General features: G+C 43.0%; 1 protein-coding gene across 31 annotated transcripts in view; it reads right to left on the bottom strand.

Annotated features, from left to right (window-relative positions):
* The window catches only part of KIF1A (kinesin family member 1A), a 120,868-nt gene that overhangs the window by 4,664 nt on the left and 97,634 nt on the right, over positions 1–18,570 (bottom strand). For 10 of the 31 annotated variants that reach the window (XM_028730765.2, XM_028730769.2, XM_028730772.2 and 7 more), the window contains 10 exons: positions 15,005–15,031; positions 9,509–9,532; positions 7,103–7,217; positions 4,530–4,663; positions 3,712–3,773; positions 2,679–2,824; positions 2,322–2,534; positions 1,373–1,450; positions 602–726; positions 313–459 (listed from right to left, as the gene is read on the bottom strand). In XM_028730765.2, the coding sequence (XP_028586598.2) occupies positions 313–459; positions 602–726; positions 1,373–1,450; positions 2,322–2,534; positions 2,679–2,824; positions 3,712–3,773; positions 4,530–4,663; positions 7,103–7,217; positions 9,509–9,532; positions 15,005–15,031 (1,071 nt within the window). The remainder of the gene's footprint in view (positions 1–312; positions 460–601; positions 727–1,372; positions 1,451–2,321; positions 2,535–2,678; positions 2,825–3,711; positions 3,774–4,529; positions 4,664–7,102; positions 7,218–9,508; positions 9,533–15,004; positions 15,032–18,570) is intronic. The other 21 variants (XM_028730768.2, XM_077930053.1, XM_077930055.1 and 18 more) reach the window with 3 other exon arrangements.

The following is an 18,570-nucleotide window of genomic DNA, read 5'->3' as shown; positions in this document are numbered from 1 at the left end:
TGGACACTGGCCCTCCCAAAGAAACAATGGGGTCCAATTTTAGTTCATAACAAAACAAGCTATTTTCTGATCTATTGGAGGAATAGATTTGCTTGAAGGGTCTTGCCCAGAACCCATTTTCATTTCTTAGAAATAGCTCTGCTAAATTCAAAAGGAATGCACTCCTGTTAATTATTGCATTCTTCACCGTGCAACTGCTTCCCTCCCAAGGGAAGAGGCACAGAGGAAAAGAAATGTACCATGTACTTAGGTCAATGAGCCCTTCCATTTAATCAAGAATAAGATCCTTTGCACAAAGCCCATAACTTGTACCTGACCCGGATCTCTTGAATATCAGGGACCAAAAGGCGCTGGGTCTCCTTTTCATCTTCAGGCCCACAGGTGGGGGATTTCTTTTGTTCTCCTTCAACTGTGGGCTCAAATTCAGGGCTTTCTGCCCTTGAAGAGAGCTGCAGAGTTCTGCAAAGGAAAGGCAGGTAGGTATGTAATTTCAACTCAACTTTGGCCTCCTTAAAAGAAAAGTTGACACAGCGTCTGAAACTGTGCTCATAAATGTGTCTGTAGACTGATCTGAAATTCTTAGCTTTGCCATCTTCCTCACCTGGCATCCGTGCCACTGTACCGTCCTTCAACCAATGATGGGCAGGTGGAGGAGGGGGTCAAGGTGGAGCCACCAAGGGCTGGCATGGAAGGGTCTCTTAGCAGAGTCACTGACATTTCAGATAGCTGTACACAAAAAGAATTAATCACTGGAGCTGCTTGCTTTACCACAGGCCTCTCTAAACTAAGAAGTACAAGGTGAGGATGAGTATCAAAGTCAATTTCTATTAAAATTTAATGTCTACTATTTTCAATGGGTCTACTCTGACTACTTTTGCATACAGCCCAATGAGCTATTGCAGTACCTATGCCTTTTATTTTCCCCAAAATGGCACTGTGGCAAAGGTTTCTAGGTGCATAGGAAGCTGCCTGATACAATTGATCCACCTAGCTCAGTACTGTTTACACTGACTGGCAGTGATTTCCCAGGGTTTCAGACGGGTCTCTTCTAGGCCTGCCTAGAGATGCTGGGAGATGTTATACATGCAAAGGATGAACTCTACCCGTGAGCTACAGCCCTTCCCCTTCTGCTTGCATGTTCCCAGAGAAGGACATAGTCATGGGGTGTTTTTTCAACATGCACTTTTATTCCCAACAATTCTGTCCTCAGAGAGTCAGGTCTTTGCACCTGTCTGTCCCTGAAAGAAAAGTGCCACCTGCCTGACAGCTAATTAGCCACTGTGGGTACAGTTTCATACCACCGTTTCCACCGGTATTCACACATCTTTGTTGAGTGACAGGGCACCCCACAAAAGCACAGAGTTTCTCTTACCTTGCTCTCACTTGCGCTGACACAGACATGGCTGTGGGTGTACTCTCTGTTGAATGTGTGTGTGAGGAGGCGCAAGCACTGTAGAAAAGATGTTTGGGTGGGGGGTGGGGGAGAGAGAGATTAAGAGATACAGGTTGTAAAAAGAGGCTTGGTCCTGACCAGGACAGAATTAACTATTATACTAAGCATGCTGTAGAGCAGGAATAGTAAACCCTATTTCCAGTCTGAGGACCACATTGATGGTCCACTACATATCTAAGGGTGCATGTCAGCAATGGGCAGGGCCAGTGTACAGTATATACATGCATGCACGCACGCACGCACGCGCACACACACACACACACACACACACACAATATACAGCACACATACAGAGCACACACACAGTTGACACACATTCGGACCACACATGCACCCTCACCATATATACTGCACACATAAAATCCACATCTTCACATATCAATCTACTTAAACAGAGCTGGGTATCACAGTGCCGCCTTGTAACTAGTTGGATATAGATGATGTGTGGGGATAGTGTTATTATATAGTTTAGCCATAAGGTGACACTGGATCTAGTTGGATCTGGATGGAGACAGGAATTTCCTGTTGCTGTTTTGTTCCTGTCAGAGGGAGACCTTAAAGCCCTTGCCTAGCTTTGTTACTGGCATGTCCTCTAAGCCTCCCACAGCAGACAGTATCGTTCATGTGAAAAATCTAAACCAGCACAGAGAAAGACCACAATCTCCTCTGCTCCGAAATCTCATTTTCACTCCCTCCCTCCCTCAGCTCCTGCTCGCACTCAGGGAAGACCATCTGTTTCATAAACAAAAGGCAATGCTGAGACCAGCAGTTTGGGCACCATGAGAATGCAGTCCTAGCAATGCCATCCCCACGCCATGCCAAAGACAAAGATGTAACTGGCATGGTGTTGTCCCAGAATAACATATACCTTGACGGCAAGTTCTTTCTGCCTCTCACTGGGGGTGTCCAGTGGCAAATTCCTCCCCTCAGGGGTACCATCTGCTGAGATTGGAGAGGAGACACAAGATGTACTGCGGGAATCCGAGTCTTCACAGGAGCTTGAGGAAAGGGAATCGAGACCCAAGCGCTGGGTTGTCTCTAGTTTCTCACGCAGAAGCAGGTAATGCCTTGTTTTCTCAACCTGCGGAAATAAACCTCTGGCTAAGTAAGGTCACAGACATCTGCAGAGAGTCATCTCACACAGAGGTCAATCCACACACCTCATGTCTTCCCACCCTTCCCACCAACACGGACATGGATAAGGACCACTGGGCTTGAGTCTTACCTCTTGCAGGAGGCTCAGTTTCTCCAGTTCCCACTGATGATCCAAGATGAGGCTGTCGCTGCGGGGCCGCCAGCCTGCCAGGTTCTCCTCACCTCGCACATAGGCCACAGATGTGTCAAGCACACGCCTTCGTCTTCTTTGCATGCCTGCAAAGGACAAAGTTGCAAGTTGCATTCAGCATTGCTCATGCCCAGTCTGCAAAGCATGTGGGCAGTGTTTCTTTTAAAGCAGATTTCCCAACTTCACATATTCCCCATCAAGACACTCCACAAATAAAAAAGAAGAGACAAATGAACACAAAGCATACTGTACTAGTGATAAGGCGGTTTCTACATAGGAGTCCGTAGTTCTTCTCTACTATACAATAACTAACAGAACAAATGCCTTTGCACAGATTTAAATCCTAATTTGGTTGGCAAGGTCATTTTGACCAAGCTGTGCCCATTTGCCCTCATCAGGTAAAGATGCAACTTCGCAGGGGCCAATGATCAGTTGATTGTCTCTGCTTGCAAAGCATTGTCACCTGGTGTTGTCATTGACAGGTGGGACAGCCCAACCTACCTGTTAAAAATGGCCTGTGAGGGGTGGGGAAGGTAAGGATCCCGTCCATTGGCTAGATCTGCACCCCTGTTTTAGGGGATCATATTGTTTAGGCATGCAGCCTTCCTCTCCCCCCTCTGCCCCAAATCCTCAAAATGCAACCAGAGGAATGGTGCGTTACTAGTTTTCACAACACTTAGTTTTCATAACACTTGCCCAAAAAGCATGATGTTTGGGCAGTTTTCAAGTTATGTTGCACTGACATTGCAGACAGATATGCTTCTGTGGATGTTTACGATTCAGGTATTAAGATGCAAAGGGCCACCCATATTCATTCAAGTAAAATAAATAAGTCTCATGGCAACAGTAAAATTGACACTCCTAATGACTCTTCTTTTCCTCTTAGCACAACCCCAGCATCCCCTATGGGCCTGTCATGATGACAGTGCTAATTAGAACCATCAGAAAGTGAAGCCAAAGAGAAGTTTCTCACCTGGACTGCCAGCATCAGCCACCCGACAAAGGCTGAGTTCATATACCCCAGTCACACGGTTACTGCAAGGAAAAAGAGTGAAACATCAGAGCATGGTGTTGGAATAAATGACCTTCATGTGCAGGTGGCACATTAAATGTAATGGCCAAGGTAACATCAATTTTTTAAAAGGAATCCAGAGAGGATCCTGGAAATTATAGTCTAGTTGGCTTTACATCTGTCCTAAGAAAACTGGTAGAAAGTACAGTATTGTTAAAGAAGGAATAACCATATAAATATGAGAGAAGAAACCTTGTTGAAGTGTAACCAGCATGGCTTCTGCAAGGTTAAGCCCTGTCACACTAGCAAAGGAAAATATTTCTTTACACATCACAGTGTTAAATTGTTAAATTATGGCATTATCTCCCACAAGAGGCAGTGATGGTCACCAACTTGGATAGAATTAAAAGAGGATTAGACAAATTCATGGAGGATAAACCTATCAGTGGTTACCAGCCACAATGGCTATTGCCTCCATGGTTGTACAAGCAGTATGCTTCAAAATACTAGTTGCTGGGAGACTGCTGTTGTGATTTAGTCCTGCTTGTGGTCATTCCATGGGCATCTAGTAGGTCACTGTGTGAACAGGAACCTGGACTAGATGGGTCACTGAACTGACCTAGCAGGACTATTCTTATGTTCTTAACTAATAAACATTAGTTGGTAACCCCTATGTTTATATCTAGACTTATATGCATTCTTTCCAATAAATCAAAAGTTTTTCTTCTTTGAGGTATGCTCTTATTCTGCCAGCAGAACGGGAAATGAGACTTCTTTACCTTTCTGAGGCTCGAAGGCTCCCACTTCCAAAAAGATTGCGGATGGATCGAGAAGCAGGGAGTTTGGCATCTCTGGAGTAGAAGACCATGCAGAAATCTTTGGTGATCACAGCTGGTTGGGTGCAGTTCTCCATCTAAAATAGGAGGATACTTGCTAGGTTTTTTTTAATTTAAAAAATCCTTTCCTGGGATGCTCTTGGCTGTTGGTACACAATGAAAGGCTCTCAGATGGTGTGAGTTTGCCTTCAAGAGCAAAATGATGTTCTGCAGCAGGTTTCCCAATGATGTCATGCATGTATCCTTAATAATCCATAGATGTTTATATCATTGCTATTTGGAGCTACTCTCATAAAACTACAGTCTTATATACACTTTCCTGTACATACAGCTACATGGAATCCTTGCTTTAGAAACCTGGCACCTAGCAGAGTACTAGTATCCCTTTTTTCCTGTCTTTAGTTAAAAACAACAATATTTCTCATGCATATCAGTTAGTTATACTACAGGCAGCAGCGCTTCACTGGTGTTATTCACTGCCTGCCTACCCATACTTTGCTCCAATAGCAAATGCCTAAGTAGGTATCATATATCATAGAGCTATCATCCAGCATGGCCCACTGTTATAATTTGGATTTGCTAATTTAAAAGATTTTTTTTTAACAGCCTTCATTCTTTTTAGAATTTCAAGGCACTCTACATTCAATTAGATCAAGCATAAAATACAACAATAAAATCATTGTTTTATTGCACTTCTTATGCCAAGAAATATAAGGTCAAATTACACATGATGGTGTCAGAAAGAAAACAAAATTCCCAATAAAAATTAAAAAGCAGTCAATGAAGTCTGCAATCCCTAGCAGAAGATAGCCAGGTAGACAAGAGGTACATAACCCTTTCCCTTCAGGCTCCCTCTCCAAAATATATGTATCTTTCATCGGGGCTTTTTTTCAGCTAGAACTTGCTGGAACTCAGTTCTGGCTCCTCTTAGGTGGGCACCGTTGCCATTCTAAGACAACAAGGGAGGTGTTCATAGTGAGTTCCAGCACCTCTTCTTTGTAGAAAAATAGCACTGTCTTTCACCTGAATGACTAAAAATCAGCTGGGGAAGAGGGGAAGAGATTTCAAGAAGAAAAATGGCCTAGAGAAGTTTTAAGGGCCTCCCCCACACGCTCTGCAGCCCACCCACTGCAGCTGCATTTCATGTTACTTGCCACAAAAGCAATTATGGGAAATCATACATCATTTTATCATCACATTTAGAGCTGTACTATATTTTAAAACAAGCATTCACTTGCAAAAAGATTTCTGCTGGGAGCAGGGTGGTAAACTCCTGCAAAAAGTAGAACAAGACTCCAAGGAGCTGCTTTCCCTACAAGTGTTATTAAAATAAGACAAGTTTTGGAAACAAGCAGACAGTGACATTTGCTAAGAAGTGCTCTGCTAGGAAGGATGCTCACTGCGTACTAAAAATGGTCCCTCAGGCTCTCTCCCCTGTTAGTCACTGGCAGTCCTTTCTATTCTCTTGACAAGCAGTGGCTTTGGTGACTTCATCTGGTGACGAGCTAGCTTCAGTTTAAGAGTCTACCCTGCTTCCCAAATACTGCTGCTTTTAGTAATAGTTTCAGGCACAATACATTATGAATGCTTTTGTCCAACTTTCCTGTTTAGGGGAAGACTTTCATAAACAGGTGTGACAATGCCCATTATTTATAGTTATCCAAAAGTAAGAAAGTCTTGTGGTCTAGTGGATAGAACAGGAATGGCCAGCTGTTGTTTGACTACTACTCCCATCGTCCCTGACCAATGGCCAAGCTGATGGGAGTTGTAGTCCTGCAACATCTGGAAGGCACCACACTGGCTGTCCCACAGATTGACTTGGATGAGGGAGATCTGAGTTTGAATGCTTGTTAAGCCATGAAGCTCATTGGATGATTTTGAGCAAGTCTCTGTAGGTCCATTCAGTCACTCTTCTATATGTACCTTAAATGCATGGAGGGAAGGACAAGACTGCTGCACATGCTGCCCTTGCTCCTGATGTTGTCCCACCTCTATACATTAGTCTGAAAGAGGGATCCATGTAGCTGTAACTGTGTGCATGTAGGCATTCTACATGACCTGGAACCCTGTGCAGTTTGAACCCTGCTCAATCAAATTGCATGGTGCACCTACTCATGCATAGGAGGTGTGCACCCCATTAAGACCTTCCAACTAATACATGGGAGCAATTCATTAAGACATTCCAGCTCCCCCAAACAAACTTCATGTACACACAGAAACAACATCTGAATGGATTTTATCACTCAGGGTAAAATGCTGGGCTGGGGCTGATGTGAACTGTAATCCAAAACATCTGGAGAGCACCAGGTTGGCAAATGCTGATGTAAGGGCTTCTTGTATTGCTATGTTAGCCTAGTGTCTTCCAAAACCCCATATTAGTTTGAGAATCATAAGGAATTATGGGACTGCTTAAGACAGGGAGGGCTGGAGTAAATCAAGGTGGAAGCCCCTTTCTAAAACTCAGCTCTGTGTGGTCTATTTATAGGAAATGCTAGGAAGACACTGATGGGTCTTGCCTCAATGTACGCCGAGAGGGTCATGTAGATTTTCTCTCTGTATGGGGTGACACGATTCAGCAGCAAAGAGTTGTGCATGGAGCTATCCCATGCCGCTTCAAACTGGTAAAACGTCCTGCAAAGAGACAGCAAGATGGTTGGTTAAAAATAAACACTACCATCAACCACCAAACTGTGAGAATTGCATCAGCAGCAGTACGCAAACATGCACACACAGAGAGACATATTTGTGCTGAATGGATGCAGCCATCCTGGAGTGCTGTGGCTCAAAAACACCCCTTCATTATGAACAGCAATAGTAAAGGCATCTGTGGGAATCCTCAAGGGAAACTTCTGTGCTGTGAATTCATGGTTGTTGTTTTTAATATTGCATATGAGCAGAGGTGATTTGGGGTATGTTTTAAGGTTAAAATTTAAGCCATGAGATGATGGGGTGCCAGAAAGACAAAGAAAGAGGGACACAGTAATAGATAGAAAGTTGCATGCAGGTGGCATTCTCTCATCTAGAACTGGCAATAAACAAGTTTCAATTTGTCTGTGAATATTATGGCTTAGCAGAAAAGTCACCACATGTTTCTGCTTACATTGCCATGGTAAAGCCAAAGCTCTGTTCCATACTTATCTTGGGGTGTAATTTAAACATGCCCTCTGAGAGTGAATGTGGGCAAGAGGAAAGGAAGCAAGAGTCAGGCGGAAAGATGAGGAAAGCAATACGAAAACAGAGAGCTTCTCTTGATCCCTGAAACAATTGGGTATTTTCAGATTTTGTCTAAAGCACTCCAGGGCCATATCTCTTCAGTCAAACATAGCACACAGACAATCTATCTTCCTTCCACAGGAAGGAGGTACTAATTTTCAGCAAGCATGTTCAGAAAAGAAAAGAGTGAGGATGCTCAGTGCTGCAGTCAGTTCCATCTCTCCAGAAGCATTTGGCATTGCAGACCTTAAAAGTTTGATATGTTCATAAAAGTGCTTTCAGTGAATTCTCTTTGAAGTTCATTTCCCACATACAGCTACAGTCACCAAAGCTCCAGAAGAAAACTGACTATTCCACCAATCTCTGATTTATAGGGAGTATTGTGACTGAATGATAGGGAGATATAATTATCTCCAGACCTATCTTACCATAGCATTTTCCTGTTTGGTCTCTGATATCTCAGAACTACTTCTTGCTTTGTGAAATTAGGTACATAAGGTACCTGAGTTTAGCCCTTTTTTTTGGGGGGGGGAGTGTGGTCTTTTAGCTGGCCCTATTAAAAAAACACCCATATTGTCTTTTGAGAACAATAACTGAGATAGCCTATCAGTATTGTGACATAGTATCCCACTGAGGAAGCCAGGGTTTCCAGAAAGATCACCACACACGAAATAGAGGTTCAGTTCTTTGCATAATGGAAGCACCAAAGCAGATGTAAGCTCTGATGACATGCAGCAGCAACAGGGCTTCTCATGCCTGAGGGCTGAATGTGGCCCTCCCAAGCCTCTCCCTCAGATTCTCAGCATTCTCCCCAGGCCACACACCCTCTTCTAGTATCTTTGCCTTGCTGGAATGTTTATTTGAATGATGGCAATTCCTTGTTCTCCTGGATGGAGGATGGAGAGATGGTTGTGCAGTGTTTGTGCATAGAACCCTCTGGCTTTCGTAGCCCATTGTAAAAGTCACAACCATGGTTCTGCCCACATCTGCCTTTGGCCCTGCCCGCCACCACTGGAATGCAGTCCCCAGAAGGCTGCTCATGAGCTAAAACAGATCTCATGCTGAAAATGGTTCTCCATCCTGGATATACAGACACCCAAACGTCACTCTCATCCCCTTTCAGTAGCCTTTCCCATTATGATGGCATTCCTTTGGTGGAACCTTTTTGGCTCAGCATTTTTGTGCCACTAAACACCAGAAACTACATTCAGAAGGGTGACCAAAATATTGGGACTTTAACATGTGTCTGAGCATCCTCGTGATTCAAAAACATTTCCACATGGACATTCCACTTTCACAGCTCACCAACACTCATATCAACATAGTCAGAAGTCTCTTTAAAAAAGAAGCCAGGTCTCCTCTTGGGAAGATTATGCATTATAGTAGGTCCACCTCTCAGAAATAGTTGTTGACTCTTGTTAAAGAGGATCTGACTATTAGTTGATGATGCACAGTTTCTATCCCATTCTAAACATTGCATCTTGACACTGAGAGTCGCAGCATCTTGCCAAAACCAAAACTGAAAGAGCTGAGACTAAGATCACGGAGACACAAGCCACGGGAGAACAGGTAACTCCAATAGGAAGGAAGGAAAGAAGATTAGGAAAGGAAAAGGAAAAGGGAAGAGGAAACAAGGGAGAGGAGAAAGAGAAAAGAGAAGGAGGGAATAGATCAAGCAAGTGTGTGAGAGTAAAGTGAGGTAGAAATACCTAGTGTCATTTCCCAGTGAAATGCTATAAGTGGAAGGCAACCCAAGACAAACACATGTACACATACACACATACACAAAGAAATCAAAATGTCAGAAAGCATTGTTTATATGGTGCCCTGTGGAAAGCTACCCAGAGAGGCAGCTACATGGGGTAGATGGTGATTTGAACAGAGTGCAGCCATAGATTGTTGTGAATTTGGTAAAGGTGGGCAACAAATGAAAAGCAAAAATACTATTGTCCCTTCACTCTGGGAGCTTCCAGACCAGCTGTTTGTTAAGCATTGATCCTGACACGTTTGCACAGAGGCTTTACAACATTGCCTGTTTATTGAGCATTAATCTTGATATGTTTGCATGGAGGTTATACAATATTGCTAGCTAGTGGTTGTTATCCTGCACTTTCCAGGGCAATTTTCTTATCAGACCTTTTCTGGTGAGAAAAGTGACAGTATATTAGCACTAGAAAATGCAGGATAATAACCTCATCTTGTATAATTGAACAGTCAATCTGGAAGTGCCCTCTCTTGGTAGAAGAATATGGTCACAGAATGAAATTCAGAACATAGTTTTGCATATTCAACACTTTCCTTTCACTTTTTAGTTGAATTTCTAATATCTGTGTCCATCCAGCTAGGCTCCCTTCCCCTGCATTATTAGTAGGCTTAAGGACCAAGACTCTGTTTTCAGTGGAGTGTGATTCTTATCAAGATTTTGATTCACAGTGTGAAAAATGGACTAAAATGACTTGAGCAAGGCAAAAGCAGAAAGGGGTTCTGGGTGAAATTTGCACAAACAATAGTTTTCAGCCCTCTTCCAAAGAAAACATGCCAAATACAAATGAATCACTGAAAACACATTGCTAAGCAAATATTTTATGTGGTGGGGGTGGGAAGGTGAGGTTGTGGGTTCCTTTAAAAAAAAGAAGAAGAACACAGAATTTTGCACTGTCAAGAACTTAATGGGAATGCCACTAGTATGACTTTTAAATCTAGAAGTTAAGATGAAGGAACGCTATTCTGGGGGGCTAAGTGCATGGAATTCTGATTATGTCACTTGATTCATTGTATTGTTATATTTGTACTGAGAACCTAGACTCATTCATGCAACAATAAACTTTAACCCTACTCCATAGGTTACGGGCTTGTCTACACTGATACACTAGAAAAGAAGAAATGTGTATCTGTGTGCTCTTTAATTATTGGATCCTTTGACAACACCAGAAATATATATTACTAATACAATCACTTTTCTAAGCATCTGGTATTCAATCTGGAGAATTTAGAAATCTATTATCAAGCAGAAGTTTCATATAAGCATTTTTTTCAACAGGCAATTTAGCTCACACATAATACATTGCTAGTCAGATGGTAAGGAGGAGAATAAAGCTTTAAATGCTATAATGTAGTCTAGAATTTACACTCAAGTATCCAAGGTAGTGAGTTAGGAAAATGTATTATCAAAAGTTTCTTCAACTGGTCATTTGCAGGTCACATTTTAGAGAAGTTATTGAATCAAAGCCAGTCTGAATTATATAGAGCTGTTATGGTGGATCTGGAAAGCTATGAGTATGAACTTGCACCTCAACCTCTTGAACAGCCTTACTGTAGTGCTACACAAAAACGCCTCCGTGTTGAGCCAGCATAAGAATGGTAATAGAAGAGGGAGCATTCCCACTGTTTAACCCATGCTGCCAGCTGCTGCTTTAAGCAAGGGTGGTTCACTGCACAGGAGGGTTCCTCTAGCAATAGAGTAAGTTGCTTCGTAAGGCAATACAGGACTAGGACAATGTGGGGCATCCTTGCTGGTCCCTGGCAATCCATCCTGCTCAACTGGATTTAGGCCTGAAAGACCAAGGAAATTTGAGGGTACACGGAGAGCAAGTCGTAAGCAAGCACAGTTTGTGACACTGCACAACATTGTCACTGATCACGGAGGCATGCTTGTGAAGACATCAGGCATCACTTCCTTTTCCCCAGCTTTGTGAAACTGAAGCCAACATGAGATAACCTTCTGGTCTTAAACCAGCAAGGTTTAGGAATCACTGAATTAAAACATACTATACACTGAACTGTGATGAGAAATGGTGCTGCTAAATTGAAAAAGATCTACTTTTCTGGTCCAGATTACAGCATGCCCTGATAAAGAAAGAGAAGAAGCAAGCAAGGTGTGCCATGCAAAGGTGCTATAGCAAGATATGGAATTCAAGATATAGCAATAATTACTATAGCAATAATTACAATTGTTGGAGGAAAATCAGCTGGTATCTCAATTTACATAGAAGTGCTAAAAGTCAATCTGACCTGGGAAAAGTTCCTTCCCAACACCAAATACACACAACAACTGTCAAGTTCATCCCAAGGAGAACATTACCCAAGCTCACACACAAACCAGTAATGGAACACAGTTCCACCATGCTACCTGGAACAAGCAATAGAACACAGTGGATTAAACAAACAGAACTGCTGAAGAAGGAACTGAGCTCTGGAATGTTGCTACTAAGGCTAGGGTTGGGGAGCAATTAAATCCACTTCCCATTTAAAGCTGAATTTATCAAATTCACACTTTCTCAAGCAGTATGAGAACCAATATACAGCCTTCCTTTGAAATGCACATGCATCTCAATTTTGAGATGCTGTTCTCCAACTAGCTAATGCTTACAACAATTCATTTACCTGCGGGTATAGGGTGGTATACAAATTTATTTATTTAATCAATGATGATGATGATATGCATAAAATGAATATATTCATGAAATTTATACATAAATGCATTATATTAGGAGAAATTGCTTGCAAAAGCCTTACATTAGTCAAAGCTGCATACAGAACTGTGCTTGTTAGGAAATATTGGCTAACTTTCATGTGGATTTTTAAAAAGAAAATTTGCAAACTGCTGAGGAATATGTTGGGACCCAAATTTAGGAATGTAAAAAAAGAGAAGCACAGAGAACTGAAGCTGATGGATCCTTCCATCTCTATCCAAGACGGAAAGGCAGAATCTGAAGATTGAATCTATTTATTAGTTAACACTTATTGATATGTATTGTTATTTAACAATAGATAGACCCCTGCCTTAAGCATGGGCTGCCTAACTGCACATGTCTAATTTGGTTCTTAGGTATCTGTCAAACACTGATGAGTTCTGGAAGTACACTTATTCCCTGGAGTTAAAGGCCAGGCTAGTGATAACAATGAATGACTGGATGGCATATCATTATTTATTGGACTGCTATACCTCTATAAGGGACGCGGGTGGCGCTGTGGGTAAAAGCCTCAGCGCCTAGGGCTTGCCGATTGAAAGGTTGGCGGTTCAAATCCCCGCGGCGGGGTGTGCTCCCGCTGCTCGGTCCCAGCGCCTGCCAACCTAGCAGTTCGAAAGCACCCCCGGGTGCAAGTAGATAAATAGGGACCGCTTACTGGCGGGAAGGTAAACGGTGTTTCCGTGTGCTGCGCTGGCTCACCAGATGCAGCTTGTCATGCTGACCACGTGACCCAGAAGTGTCTCCGGACAGCGCTGGCCCCCGGCCTCTTGAGTGAGATGGGCGCACAACCCTAGAGTCTGTCAAGACTGGCCCATACGGGCAGGGGTACCTTTACCTATACCTCTATAATGACTACCTGCACAAAATGGTGCCTGGCACCAATCAGAGAGCTCATTAAATAGGCCACATGCAAGCAATAAACCACATATTATTGCTTTGCAGCATCATTGTACAGTATACAAGGGTAGTACAGTGACACCTTGGTTTAAGAACAGCTTAGTCTATTAACAACTTGAATTAAGAACACTGCAAACCAGGAAGTAGGTGTTTTGGTTTGTGAACTTTGACTTGGAAGCAGAACATGTTCCGCTTCCTGTTTGGTGTAAACTGAGTCTCCCACTGCTATGGGAAAGCACGCCTTGGTTTAAGAACACTTTGGTTTAAGAACGGACTTCTGGAACAGACTGAATAGTTACTCCAGAGGAATCAGAGGACACTTAGCATAGTCCAGTTTATTCCATTTACTCCATGAAATTTATTTCTTAGCTTATCTACACTTCCCTGAAATGACAACTTTTGTACCAAACTTTCAGAAATAGAAGCTCAATAAGCATGTGCCTCAACATAACCACAATCCCTAGAGACACCTCAGATCAATCAAATATCTGCAAATGACTTGCAATCAAGGTAAGCAAGAAAGGCCTCATTTTATTCCTATTCTGCCCATGCTGGACTATTGACTTCTGCAAATCCAAGGCAGCCAAGAACGAAGTCCTGGGCTCTCAATGGAATTCATTCAGAAAAACCAGTAAACTAAAACAAACCTTGATATCCACAATCCCATTTTCTCAGCATTCTCTTCCTTAGCTCTAAATACAAAGGGAAATCCCAAACACACCTTAGGGGAAGGAGGAAGTCTTCCAAAGTTAAGTACAGTTTTCAGATTGTATGTAAAGATTGTCCACCTTGGATAATATTCTAAACGTCAACAATTCCCGCTGGCTTGGTTTGCATGTAGTGCTAGGCCAAACCATGGCTCAGTATGAATACACAACTGTGCAAGCTTCTGAAGAGGAGGTTGCAGCCACCTTGCTCTTCTTCCAGTCCTGCTGCATCTGTGAGTTAAGGTTTGGTTTAGTGTGTCATCTGAACCCAGGCTCCTGGTTTCTCTCCTCCGGAACTGCAAACCAAGAGCAAACCTTGGTTACAGCTCATGGAGGGTTTCAAACCACGAGCTAAGGTTTAAGCAGCAAGCTAAGTCAAACAATTGCTTGGCTCAACAGCAGTGCAGCAGCAGGACTGGAAGAGGAGCACATTTGTGCTAAACCACTGTTTGGCTTAGCATTACGTGCAAACCAATCACTGTAAAACTTGCAGACTATTTAATGCTTGAGTTTGTTGGGCTGCGTTTTGCCAAACAGTTTTAACAGAAGCTGTTATCACAAGGCTCCTTCCCATGAAGCCTGTTAAACTAGGTTCTTCCCTCATCTCTCACACGGCAATGGCTCTCCTGCACCCCCATCCCCTTCTTTTCATCACACCCAGCCCAGCTTCTCATGCAGCCTGCATCAGCACACAGCTATCCAAACTGCCTTCGTGCCAGAGCTGGGATCAAGGGAAGGGGCTTCAGCATGGACAAGGGGTAGGGCAGCATAGTTTTGGCAGATGTCAGAAAAAATTACAACCGCAGCAAAACAGAAAGTAAAACCAGCCAAAAAAAGAACATAGATTTACAAGAAATTTTTTTTAAAAAAGAGAGCTGTTTTTTAAAAAAAAATAAAGGAAGAAAGAAAGAAGAAAAGGAAACCAAACAAGGGGTGGGGAGAGAGACCCAAGGAACAAAATGGAACAAAAAGCCCAATGATACAGAAGAGAAGGAGAAAGAAGCTGGTGTATTTGAGTGGGTGGAGGGAAGTTCCAACTGTAGCATTGGTGACCGCAATGCTGACTTGGGTAGGGGCACCAGGGAGGAGGTCAAATAAATAAATAAATGGGGAGGGGAACAAATAATACCTAGGCATATCCGAATCAAGAAACTGCCTGCAAAAACACAAACAATCACATGGTTAGTGTGGGTTCAAATGGGGGGTAACAGCAGCAGCAGCAGTAGCAGCAGTTCCATAGTGCAGCTTCTCAAAAGCCCAAGCCCTATAAACAGCACCTCTCTCTGCCCACTGGCAAGCCACAAAAAGCTGCAGTAGAAAATAGCAAAGCATCCAATATCACAACCATTATGAGTGAGTGGAGTGAGTGAGTGAGTGTCCGACACTGACACCGAATATTGGGGCCTGAACTGGGGAGAGCTGAGCAAATCCTGGTATAGTCATGAAGTCCAGTGGGTGCATCACTTTTTGCATGCCTACCCAATTTCACAGTGGTCTTGTGAGCAAAGCCCAAGTATGCCACCTTGAATACAAATGTAGTAACTAACAGGACTACCCTCTTGGTATTGAGATTTGAATCATGTGATGCCAGCCTCATTTATTGCACTAGGATTTACCTTGAGTTCTTGGAACATAACTGCATCAACCATCACCCAATCAAGTTATTAAGGCCCGAATGAGCCCCCGAGGCCATTCTGTCCATGTTAATTCATGCTTAACCACTACACATTGGGGGGCAGGGGTTAATGCCATAGCGACAAGGAGTTTCCAAGTTCTTCACTGCATTTATAAGAATGAAGGCAATGGAACCTTCTCTAGTCTCATAGAGGTTTCAGTGGCCGGGGGATAGAGGGAATGAGACCAAAATATATTGTTATTTGGTCTTTGGGAAGGCAGCTAGGTAACACACAATAGCAAAGCAGTGAGCAGAAGCAAAAGGTTCACATGATGGGTTAGGTAGGTTCCCACCCTTCTCGCTTCAGCAACATCAAGACCCAAAGCAAGCCCCCAGAGCCCATGCAGAACTGAAGGGTGGAGACTCTGGAAGATGGTAAACTGTCCATTGTCTTCCTCAGTTGCTCTAGATTGTCCTCCTCCTGCAAAATCTGGCCATCCTGCTAGCAAACTCTGAGGCATCAGCCAACAATTCAGTTCTCATCCATGCAGGCAGCTGAGAATAATGCTCTTATGCCAGGCACAGATCCAGAGAGGAAGAACCAAAACATGAATGCTCTGTATATGTGATTCCTATCCCTCCCCAAGCAACCTGACAGGTGGTTCATGACCCAGGATAAACCTTATTATTGTTCTTGACACTTTTGAGTTTTAATTGCTTTCTTAAAAAAATGAATTTTAATGAGTTATGCTGCTTTGCCAGAGAAATTGATAAATGTTGTAAATGAAACAACCCGAACATGTCCTAAAGCATATGAATGCTTTGTTAGTTGATTTGAAAAGTCATGTTCAAGTATTCTGCTGAGAGCCTGAGTAAGAAAGAAGCAGAAAAATCCATTCCCAGAATATGCAGTACAGTGGGGTGGGCAACATGTGACCTTCCAGTGTTGCTGGACTACAATTCCCATCAGCCCCAGCCAGCATGGCCAGTGACCAGGGAAGATGGGAGTTGTAATCCAGCAACACTGAAAGGGCCACTGGTCCCCCATCCCCACACTAGAGATATCCAATCCAATATACAGAATTACCTAAATGGACTGCACATCCAGGATGACTCCGTTCTTTTACTGATCAATATCCACCATACAACTACAGAAAATCTTTAATGTCAGCTTTATTCAGTGCTCCTAGAACTTTTGCAGGTGGCTGGCATGCCGACAAGCTGGGCACTTGCAAACCAGGTTTGCTGTGCTTATCCCTAATAGCCAAATGTACTCACAAGATTGTCACAGGGGGAGCAGCAACTGTTGAGCAAAACTAGGAATGATCACTTTGAACACTCATGACAGCAGTTACTTTTGCTGTGAGGTTCTTCCTATTTTGCTTGTGCATGCTGTGTCTGTTGCTAAAGAAACTGCCATTTGGAAATACTTTTCCATAACTGCAACTCCTCCCTCTTAATCCACGGAGCAGGTCTTTAGCAGCTACTGTTTCAGAGAGACACTGCTATATGCTGGTTGGCCCTCTTTTCATTGATTTTTCTGGGTTGGGTTCACTTAATCAGCCCCATCACTGGAACCCCTGCACAATGACTTCTGCTTGTGCAACAGACTTTCCCCCCTCCCACATACAGTACCCCAAAATTGGCTCAAGGGGGTCAGCAAAATTTCCAGAACAGCACATGGGGGTGGGGGGCTTGTTCTGTCTGGCAAGCTGCAATGTTTGTGCAGACAGAATGTTCATCATAGCACAACATGGAATTCCACTCCTTGGTTTTTTAACATTTCACTTTATTTGTCATTTATATATTGCTTGCTTATTTGGAAGAGAAACGCCATTAGAGGTGAATACTAAAAAGAGTCTTTGCTCAATTGTTAACATTTGGAAGTTCACATGCCAGTCTTCCTTGCAGTGTTGAAAAAATGGGTGAGGGGGTATAAGCTATGGGCTAGCCTTGCCTCCATGACTGACGTGAGCCACAGCTAAGCCTGATGAAATGCTTCCCCACCATCCATACATTCAGACAGCACAGGAAAAGGGCAGAGCTAGCCTGTGTGGCCCCACAACCCCTTTCACCCATTGTTTCAGCACTGGAGAGCAGGCTGTGTGAACCTCCCTACTGCATAACCTTTGTCCTAGGGTAACTCACCTCAGACAATCTGTCTTCTCTTCCAGCATTTCTTCGGCAGCTTCTGTTTTTCGCACATCACATACTAACACCTTGCCTCGTCCGCAACCCCATTTTAATCGTTCACAGCTCAACCATACAAGCTCATGATGAGTGGTTTCTTTTCCCAGAGGGTCAGGATAAATGATGTTATGTTAAATGTCTGAATGGAGATGAGTATTGAGGGACCAGCCTGGGATGCTTCAGTAAAAATGGAGTAGCCACACAACTACAGGAGACACGGAAAGGGATATTCCCCACCCACCACCCAAAGAAGTGAAAGAAACTGAGATTGGAAGCCGTGTTGCCTCTTGCCTGTTGTTCTCCTGACATAGTAGCATGAGAACCCATCCATGGGACCAAACTCAGTCCTTCATCTTATGAATTATAACTGTTACAATGCATTGCTATCTTGGCTGTCTTAGTGCAGACCCAGGTCATTGAGCCTGAGCTTTCACAGCCGTCTCCCGCCATGAACCACCATTCACAGGATGGGCAGCAACAGCAGCAGTTATGTTCTATGCTTATAATATTTTATTTTCTTGCTAATTATACTGTTTTATTTAATGTGCATTTTATACTTGACCTCCTTTGTAATGTTTTGTTTTGAAATATTTAAGATAATTACATTATATTGCTTTGAATCTATACTTTATATTTGACTTTTTTCAGTAATGTTTTATTCTGGATTCTTTTATTTGATGTTTCAATGTGTTGTAAACGGCTTTGAGATATTTTTGTTTAAATATAAAATGATATAGTAATGGAATGGATGATGATGATGATGATGATGATGATGATGATGATAATAATAATAATAATAATAATAGGTAATGGTAAATGACCCTTGGTCAAGTCCAGTCAAAGGTGACTATGGGGTGTGGAGCTCATCTCGCTTCAGGCCAAGGGAGCTG

The sequence above is a fragment of the Podarcis muralis genome, chromosome 6, assembly GCF_964188315.1.
Source record: "Podarcis muralis chromosome 6, rPodMur119.hap1.1, whole genome shotgun sequence".
NCBI lineage: Eukaryota > Metazoa > Chordata > Lepidosauria > Squamata > Lacertidae > Podarcis > Podarcis muralis.
The sequence above is the reverse complement of the archived record's forward strand: the minus strand, read 5'-3'. Positions and strand labels throughout refer to the sequence as shown.